Source organism: Tachysurus fulvidraco, chromosome 1, assembly GCF_022655615.1.
Source record: "Tachysurus fulvidraco isolate hzauxx_2018 chromosome 1, HZAU_PFXX_2.0, whole genome shotgun sequence".
NCBI lineage: Eukaryota > Metazoa > Chordata > Actinopteri > Siluriformes > Bagridae > Tachysurus > Tachysurus fulvidraco.
This window is the reverse complement of record NC_062518.1, coordinates 20899985-20908957: the sequence shown is the minus strand read 5'-3', so window position 1 is coordinate 20908957 and position 8973 is coordinate 20899985. Positions and strand designations below refer to the sequence as shown.

At 37.0% G+C, this 8973-nt stretch overlaps 1 protein-coding gene across 2 annotated transcripts in view; it reads right to left on the bottom strand.

Moving 5' to 3' along the window:
- Positions 1-2793: 2793 nt before the first annotated feature.
- Positions 2794-8973, bottom strand: part of epha4a (eph receptor A4a) — a 33294-nt gene continuing 27114 nt past the window's right edge. The window contains exons 12-18 of one of the 2 annotated variants that reach the window (XM_027148665.2): positions 7647-7708; positions 7356-7565; positions 6963-7139; positions 6649-6842; positions 6162-6320; positions 4194-4998; positions 2794-3903 (exon numbers count right to left, since the gene is read on the bottom strand). In XM_027148665.2, the coding sequence (XP_027004466.1) occupies positions 4884-4998; positions 6162-6320; positions 6649-6842; positions 6963-7139; positions 7356-7565; positions 7647-7708 (917 nt within the window). In that variant the 3' untranslated portion in view covers positions 2794-3903; positions 4194-4883. The remainder of the gene's footprint in view (positions 3904-4193; positions 4999-6161; positions 6321-6648; positions 6843-6962; positions 7140-7355; positions 7566-7646; positions 7709-8973) is intronic. The other variant, XM_027148667.2, reaches the window with a different exon arrangement.

The window sequence follows — 8973 nt, the reverse complement described above, 5'->3', positions numbered from 1 at the left end:
AAATACCGATTCGTCATACTATTTATCCCATTATAGATACATCTCATTTTGGATCGTCACTTTTGTACTTTTGATTCATCCACACAAGTATCTGCGTATGTTTTTTGACTTGCTTCTCGATCGTGTCTGTTTCATCTGTGCTAGTCATCAACTTAGCTAGGATCTAGATAGAGATAGAGAAATTCCAGTCGGAAGCTATTGCTATTTGTTTTGTTTTGTTTTTTTGTTTTTGTTTTTAAAAAAAGAGAAGTGAAAAATTCTAAGATTTCTTTAGAATTATTAATTAAGAATGAGTAATGGATTCATTAATATACAATTATTATTTATTTCTAATTGAATTATTTAATTAATATTTATCTATGAATTCATTTTTATTTTATTGAATTCACTGAATAATTTATTAGTATTTAATAATTTTAGGTAATTTTCGGTATTTTTTTCAATTTTTCAAAAATGTTTCTGTTCAGAAATTTGGACTATTCATCTTATGATGTCTATTAACAGATACGACATCATTCCTTAAGTAATATTTCAATGTGTAATAAATGGTAAAAAGCTGTGCTGTAAAATAAATCAAACCTAATATATAGTATAATCAACATATTCCAAGCTTTTCTATCAGGTATTTTATTGTCAGTGCTCCGTTTGTTATCCTACTGTGCTGATCTGTTCTTTGTTTTGGCTTTGACAGATAATTTATTGTTTCTAAACAGGAACGAAGTTTCATCTTGCATCTATTAACATATTACGTTAATCGCGTCTATTATACAACGTGTGATGTCATTCCTTAATTAATGACCCTGTGTGTAATTTTAGTAAATTTGGTGTGAGAAATAAAACACTGCTGTTATTGGGGAAACAAGATTAATTTGTTTGTCAGTGCTCCATTTGTTATCCTACTTTGATCACCTGTTCTGTGTTTCATTTACAGCATATGGCAGATGCCCTTATCGAAAGAGACTTACATTTCAACAACTGAACATTTGAGGGTTAAGGGGGCCTTGCTCAGGGGGCTCAGCAGTGGCAGTTTTGTCAAGCTGGGATTTGAACTCAAAACCTTCTGATCGTTATACCAAAACCTCACCCACAAAGCTACCACATCCTTTTGTTTGGCTTGCTGTCTTATATCATTTGTAGTGAAATCTCGTTGCTTTTGCTCTGTGGACGATGTTCTTGCCTTATGAATACGAATTGTGCGTATGACCTACACTGTCTGATTCCTGCTGTGGTTCTTGAGTTTGCACTACATATTGAGGTTACGCACTTGCATGCTGCTTGAATTGTTTAGCGTTAGATGATGTTATTAGATTAGGACAGGTGTTGGATGTGTTAATAGAAACCTGTTATTTTGAATTAAGGACATGAAATAAATAAATAATATCAACGGTTTATTCTGACCAATCAGAATCAAGAATTTATCAGCGTAATATGATTGATTATAATATGTACTATGTGTCTCTGGACATTTTTAATAGAAAGTTACTCTCTCTCTCTCTCTCTCGCTTTCTTTCTTTCTTTGAGACTACCCATTAATTTCAAGTGTATTTCCTGAGTTAAACTTTTAAGTTCTTCTCACTTCTTTTTTTTCCCTTCTCCTCTCACTTCCTCTCAGTGTAGCGCCCAAACACATGCATAATGCATGCATCTCTCATTAGGGTGATTGTGGCAGGGAAAAAAAAAAAAAAAGAAAACATTGCCAAGCTTGCGCTGAGGTCTTTCTCCTATTGCAGAAATTGAGTTTTCTAGGGCTTTTTTTCTCTCGTTTATTTATCAAAGGACTCTCACACAATCAGCCATCATGGCAGGCTGTAGGGAAACAGATGTTTACTGATTAAACGTGCCAGGGTGGCTGTATTACGGCCCATTCAGCACCGGAGAAAGCACAGGAAAAGCTGAGGGGGAGGGAAATAGAGCTGGATTGAAAGAAAAAAGCTGACGAAAGGCAGACCAGTAATGTCGTTTGATTGTTGCAATTGTTTTTCAAAGCAGAATCGGTCCTCTTTCGGATTTAACGTAGTATTTATCCTTGCCAAACTGCATCATACAGTACAAGCACTTATATAGTGGGGTTGGAGAGGAAGAAATCTTAAGGGTGTCAGAATTCAGTATTATAGCTGTACAAGCCAATATAATATATAATACATTCTGATAAATATCGCTGTTATTTTGCTCACATCACACTTTCACACAATATAAATTAAATTATTTCGATTGAATTTAAGATTTCAGGATTTCACAAGCTACAAAATGTACTTTACAAAGGTCTGATTGTACGCTAGACAGTATTTCAATGCAATTTAGCATCTAATCAGATATATCGCTGTAGGAAAATGATCAGGAATCAGCAACGCTTTTGATGCTAAACAGCACAGCTAGCACTACAGACTGTAGAGAATGAACATATCTAGATTTATGTCAGGAAAAGTGGTTTGATGTGTGAAAGTTTTTAATTTTAAGCTAACCTGAAAAAGTATGCTAAGGTAAGTAATCGTTTTGCTAACATTAACTGACTATATTGAGCTAAGTTCACCCGCTTTTGTTCAAATAATACTTTGCTAGTAGCTATCACTAATTAGCTAGGCAGCTAGCTTCTAGCTAATGGTAAATATTTGTTATTTTCATGATATTTTACTTCAGATTAATTCATTAGCAAACCACTGTATCATCAGTCAGTAGTCACTTTTCCTATAAAACCATGATAATATCTAGGCTGAATTTTTACTTTCCCATAAGTAATTTTTTTACTCGTATATATTTCAAATTTCCAGTTCAAATCATGAAAAATAGTCACACTTGGCAATCAGTCATTTATTTTTTTCTCATATTTCTATTTTACAATTTACAAACTAGATAAAAAAGGATCATAAATAAATGAAATGTACCTAAATTCATTTTTTTTAAAGAAAATGAAAGTAAACAATGGCATTATATAGATAGTTGCAAATAAGCACATTGTTAATCTACACAACTAGATTAACTTAGCAAAAAATACCAAACAAAAACAAACAAACAAAAAAAACATATTTGTTAGTTTGATTCCACAGAATTAAACTACATTTAAGAAACTTGGCACAATACATTCTATAGATCTGCATTTCCTCCACATTCCTTGCATATTTCCAATCAGTTGCTCAAAATGAAAAAAAAAAAATGTAAGAAAGAAAACATTTTCTCAGGAATAGAAATGAACAGACAAATAAAATCTCTGACTTCATGAAATGTTAAATGTCAAGTTTTCCCTATTTTTTTATTTATTTAAAAACATTCTTGCAGTTGCAAGTTTTAAGGTTCACATTCCATTCCGTGTCCATATTCCAGTTCCCAGAGCCACAAGTGAAGTGTTACCGCTAGCTGCTAATCCTCAGTCTGCGATTTAGCTTAGCGTTCAAAATTCATGATAGCTTATGACTCCAGATGCGTTTAATAAAACTCCAGTGACATCTTTGTGGCTAAAGTAATGAAAAACAGCATGGTTTCCTCCCAAAAAGCTAGCAAATGGTTTTGTTTTATTTTTCAGCAATGCTTCTGTCTTAGCGTACTCTCTGTGTCATCTTGAAGTTTGTTTGAGGTCCTCAGAGCAAGTGTCATCCTTTATGAAAAGAAAAAAAAACACTCTCTCACACACACACACGGCTGTTGATTTCATTTAGCTAAGCAGCTAGCACATGTTCTGTTGCTAGCATCCATTCGGTCGCTAGGACATGTTAGAAATGCAGGCAACACAAAGCTCTTTTTTTTTGGGGGGGGGTGCAAATTATCTGTAGCCTCTTCTCTGCTTGTTATTTATGTCTGGAAGTTTTTCTGTGGCTGAGAGGAATCTTGAGAGGAGACTTGTAAATAATTTGTGCTTTTGCTAAGGTGTTGAAGGATGTGGCTACCATGCAGAAACCTCATGACAGGACCCTACAGAGAAAAACAAAATGACAGGGAAAGTAAGCGAAATGAACATTCAAAGCACAACGGCTAGGTTTAGTGCTTTGCTAGTAATCCTCAGAGAATGCAGAGTTAAAATAGAGGCTTTGCTTTGTTGCTCAAGAGAATAATGTTTCTCGTAACCTTTTTTTCTATCCTATTGAATAACACAAGGATAACTTTTGTCATCACTTCTCCTTCTCAGAATCCCACCTTGAGGACTGTATAAATAACAGCAGAGGAAATAGAGCAGAGCTCATAAACAATGGAATAGCGCTTACCTTAGTTCCATCCAGCTTCCAGAGAGTGGGAATTTCACAGCCATAGCTTGAGCAGGGTTGAGAGAGTGAAGGAAAAAAAACCCTTAGAGATCAAGCTGGAGAGAAAAAGGCGCAAGAGAGATCTCGACTCAGAGCAGTGTTCTCTAATCCGTCGGAGCGCATGAGTTGCCAGCCAAGTGGAGACAGATATTCCATTTCAAAGGGGCGGAGACGCCTTCACATGGAGCCAAAAATCCCAGAATGGGGGAAAAAAATGTAATAATAATAATAATAAAGAGCTTCAGAATTTTTTTTTTTCATTTTAAAGCCACAGTTTTTAAATCGGCAGGTGGACTGAAAGATGAAATGGCACAAATTCCAAAAAGTTCTACGTATTTACATTTACATACATAGGAATAAAACAAGGCAAAGGGAGGAAAAAAGAGCATGCCCTCAAAGTTCAATCGTGTAGCAAAAAAATGCACGACTGAAGAACGTAGTTTCACAACACCGTGGAAGAAAACCCGAAGCAAAGGTGAAAAAAGTGCCGTTAGCCGTCCTTGTTTTTGTTTTATTTTTTCCGTCTTCGATACGTTTTTTTTAAAGTGCGTAAATGAGGATGAGGTAAAAAAAAAAAAGTTTTCTTTTTCTGTCTAAAAATTCAACAAAACAAAAACAAGGGAGGAAAAATTATGTGGTAAGAGATTTTGATCAGACTGGAACCATTCTGTCCTGTATCTGCTGCATCTGGGACAACATTCCCTGCGCACTGCTGAGAATCTTGTCCTGGTGCGTGGCTGACGAGATGCCTATCCTTGTCATGTCACTGTTGGAGAGGAAAATAAAGAAGGGGTGATGAGAACAAAACCGAAAGCACATTGTAGAAAAAACACTTTATAAGGTTTCTGCCAAGCATCACGAAAACCTCAAACCAAAACTTTATAATGTGTGTCTGGTCCACATGAAGCTCCATGAATAAACATTTGAGCTAAACCAAAAAACTAGCAGCTGAGGGGTAAAAAAAAAAAAAAAAAAATCACTAACTATTAACATAGAAGTGTAATGTTTCTAGACTAGTGCTGTTTTCAGAGCAAGCTTGCATTAATTCGATTCAATTTATTTGTCTAACAATAGACATTGTCACAATGCAGCTTTACAGAAACCCGGGTGTTTACGGCTCTATATTTAGATCCCTAATGAGAAAGCCAGAGGTGACGTTAGCGAGGAAAAGCTTCCTGACACTACAGCCATGAGGCTCACAATTAAGGAAGCATCAATGCTATCTTCCAAGACAAGCATACGAGGTTTTTCGTAGCCGATACCAAAACATTTTTGTATTGCTGTTTATGTTCACTTAGTCGCCAAGAAAAGCACCCGTGTGTGTTCACAACACTCCTTTCCAAGGTATTTTCCACTTAGCTAGCTACTTATAGTTGTTATTTTTACTCAAGGTTATCTATGGGCATTGATTTTCGTGCGTAGCCTGTGCTTGCGTTTGACTTCTATGAGTAATAACCTCTTCATGCTGATTTGTATGTGTACAATATTTACTATGTTAACTAGATTTTTTTTTTTACATAGCTAGCAACATCTCGGCTCGTGTAGGGGTCCCTCGCTCTCGATGACCTATAATGTCTGGTTGCCTAAAATGACATTCTTAGATACATATGTAACATGTTTGCGATATTTTCTATGATTTTAACATTTATTTCAAATTCAGAGAAGATCTGAGAAGATTTTGTCTCAGTTCGTAAAGCACGTTTTATTGTTTCGGTTTATTATATTGGGACCCCTTGCTGGCGATGACCCGTAGTTTATCATTGTCAAGATCAAAAGTTTTAGGTTTATAAAGTTTTCTCAGGTGGCTGTAGTTCCAAACAGTCATTTATGACACTATCACACAATAGACACTCTCATGCAGCATATTAATTAGCACGCTTTTAACCTAGGCGAAGGTGTGGCCTTCAGTGCCAGATTTTCATGACTTACTCTTGCGTCATGTGCACTACCGCCTCTGGGGTGGTGTAGCCGGCGGCGGTAAAGTTGTCACGGTAACGCTCCATGTTGATGGCTGATAGCCAGTCAGACACGGTGCCCAAGGGAGAAGAGAATTCTGGACTGCTAGGCTCTAGAAGGGTGGTGTTGGGTCTGGAAAAGAGAGAAAGAGAAAGCCTAAGGTGTCATTTGGCTGCTTGGGAGCTTTCCATTTTTTTTTTTTATTATTTCATAGGTTTTAAGTATTTTACAAAGTTACAAGTTCACTGGGGCACATAAAAGTTTACAACATTCCTTCGTCACCATGACAAAGCTATTATAATAAAACCCATCGAATCCATAGCCAAAATCTGTATATTATATTTATGGTAATGTACAGTAATATAAATATAAAATAACGATACAGGGATATATTTAACATTTTTTTGATGAGCCAATACAAGACATTATACTAACAGTCTTAAGAGGAAAATTATTATACCTTGCTATTTCTCCTCCAGTCCTCTTTAGCGTATTGGGATTGCGGATTAATTTGTCCAACATATTGACGATCTGGCTAAATTTGGGTCTCTCCGCTCGCTCTTTTTGCCAGCAGTCAAGCATCAACTGATGTAGAGAAATGGGACAGTCCATTGGTGGGGGAAGCCTGTATCCCTCTTCTATGGCTTTTATGACCTGAAAAAAAGGAGAGTGCGAGTGAGAACGCTGAAAAAGCTGAAAAACTGAAAGGTCACAAACTGGTCTCCTTTCGTATCTCTGAATCAACATGTTCTCGAAAAACGACTCGTCACTCACATCCTGGTTGCTCATGTCCCAATATGGCCGCTCGCCATACGACATCACCTCCCACATGACGATCCCGTAGCTCCACACGTCACTGGCTGAAGTGAACTTCCTGTATGCGATGGCCTCCGGTGCTGTCCAGCGAATGGGGATCTTTCCACCCTGCGATTGATAGGTTCCCATTATTTCCTTTCAAGAGACACAACAAACATGAGCGACGAGGTTAATCACACACTCACCCACACACACACATGCGTGAAGCACTATGGCACTATGGGTTAGTAACATTGTAAGCAACAGCTTGGCGCAGGCAGAACTGCTAAAAGCTTCACATTTTCACACAGAACATGGCAACATGGCCGTTTTTTTTTTTTTTTTGGCCTTTGTGACACTTTAAAAACTAACCCGTGTTGTATAAGCTGCTTCTGGATCTTCCTCCAGCACCCGAGACATGCCGAAATCAGACACCTTACACACCAGGTTGCTGTTGACTAGAATATTCCTGGCGGCTAGGTCACGGTGGACGTAGCTCATATCCGATAGGTACTTCATCCCTGATGCGATTCCTCGCAGAATGCCGACCAGCTGAATCACCGTGAAGCGGCCGTCGTTTTTCTGTGAAGATGGTGGTGGAGATATTAAACTTTTTTTTAGCTTCATTAGTGTTAATAAAGTCAGGTTTAATGTTAGACTTACCCTCAGGAAGGCATCGAGAGAGCCATTTTCCATGTACTCTGTGATGATCATTACAGGTTTGCCTGTGAAGGGGAAAAAAATACTTTCAGTGAAGAAAATTTAATTTTAGCACGAGCTGAACCGATCTCTGTTGACAAAAACAAATCTAATCTAATGCTACTTTACTAGCATTGAGAAAACAACATGCTAACATGGTCTCTAAGGCTATCATGGATTGTTCATCAGTAGTGCATCATGTGATGAATCAACATGAAATAATCATGGTTTATTTCAATAAGCACTCAGATGCCAATTTGTCTCCACTAGCCTTCAGCAAAATGCTAATAATTGAATCTTTCTCTGTTAGCTATGCTACATAGTGAGGTAAATTTATATAAACATGTGATTTAAAAAAAAGAGAAGCATTACTTCATCAAAATGCCAATGTTGCATATTGTAAAGAAGATCTAATAAGGTTTAGTTCAGTAAGCATGTTTTTAGCAATTTGTCTCAGCTAGCCTTCAGCAAAATGCTAATGATTGAAGCTTGCACTGTTTGATATGGTACACAGTGAAGTAACTTCATCTAAGTATGTCCCCTTTAAAAAAAAAGAAAAGCATTACTTCATCAAAATGCTAATGTTACATCTTGTGAAGAAAATCTAGCAAGCTTTAGTTCAGTAAGCACTCAGTTACCAATTTGTCTGAACTAGCCTTCAGCAACATTCTAACATTTGAAGCTTTCATTGGCATAGCTAACAGTTCTACATACTACTATATATGCTACATGGTCTATTGATTTTTTTGTCCTTTACAAAATTAAAATGTTAATGTTCCAGTCTGTGAATAAAATCTAGTAGGTTTAAGTTTACTTTTTTTTTTCTCCACCAGCCTTAAGCAACATGCTAGCATTTGAGGCCTGTGTTTCAAACAAACATAAACTCCATTTTGAAGTAATACAAAGCAGCCGCAGCTGTAATTCATCTTTATCCCCCGCTTCTGACCTCCCATTCTTTTTTCTTCCTTCGGCTCATGCTTCTTTGCTAGCACTACTTCATAACTAGCAATCAACGAACCCATCTGCTCAACAAACACTATGTTGTCTCAGCCAAAGGCTCCACAGAGGCTGACTCATGAATGGTAATCATCTCTGCCACGCATAGACAAAATACAGAAGAGAAAAACTAATCAAAAACCTTGAGAGAAGGGAAAAAAAACACCCTGTTCACAATAAGCAGTTTTTCATTGTTTCGTTAGCTGTCTAGTTGCGTAACTGTCTCAGGCGCTATTGGAAATAGAGAGAAAATGGGGTTTTGAATGAAGAAAAAGTGTTCGTATGCTGCTCAGAA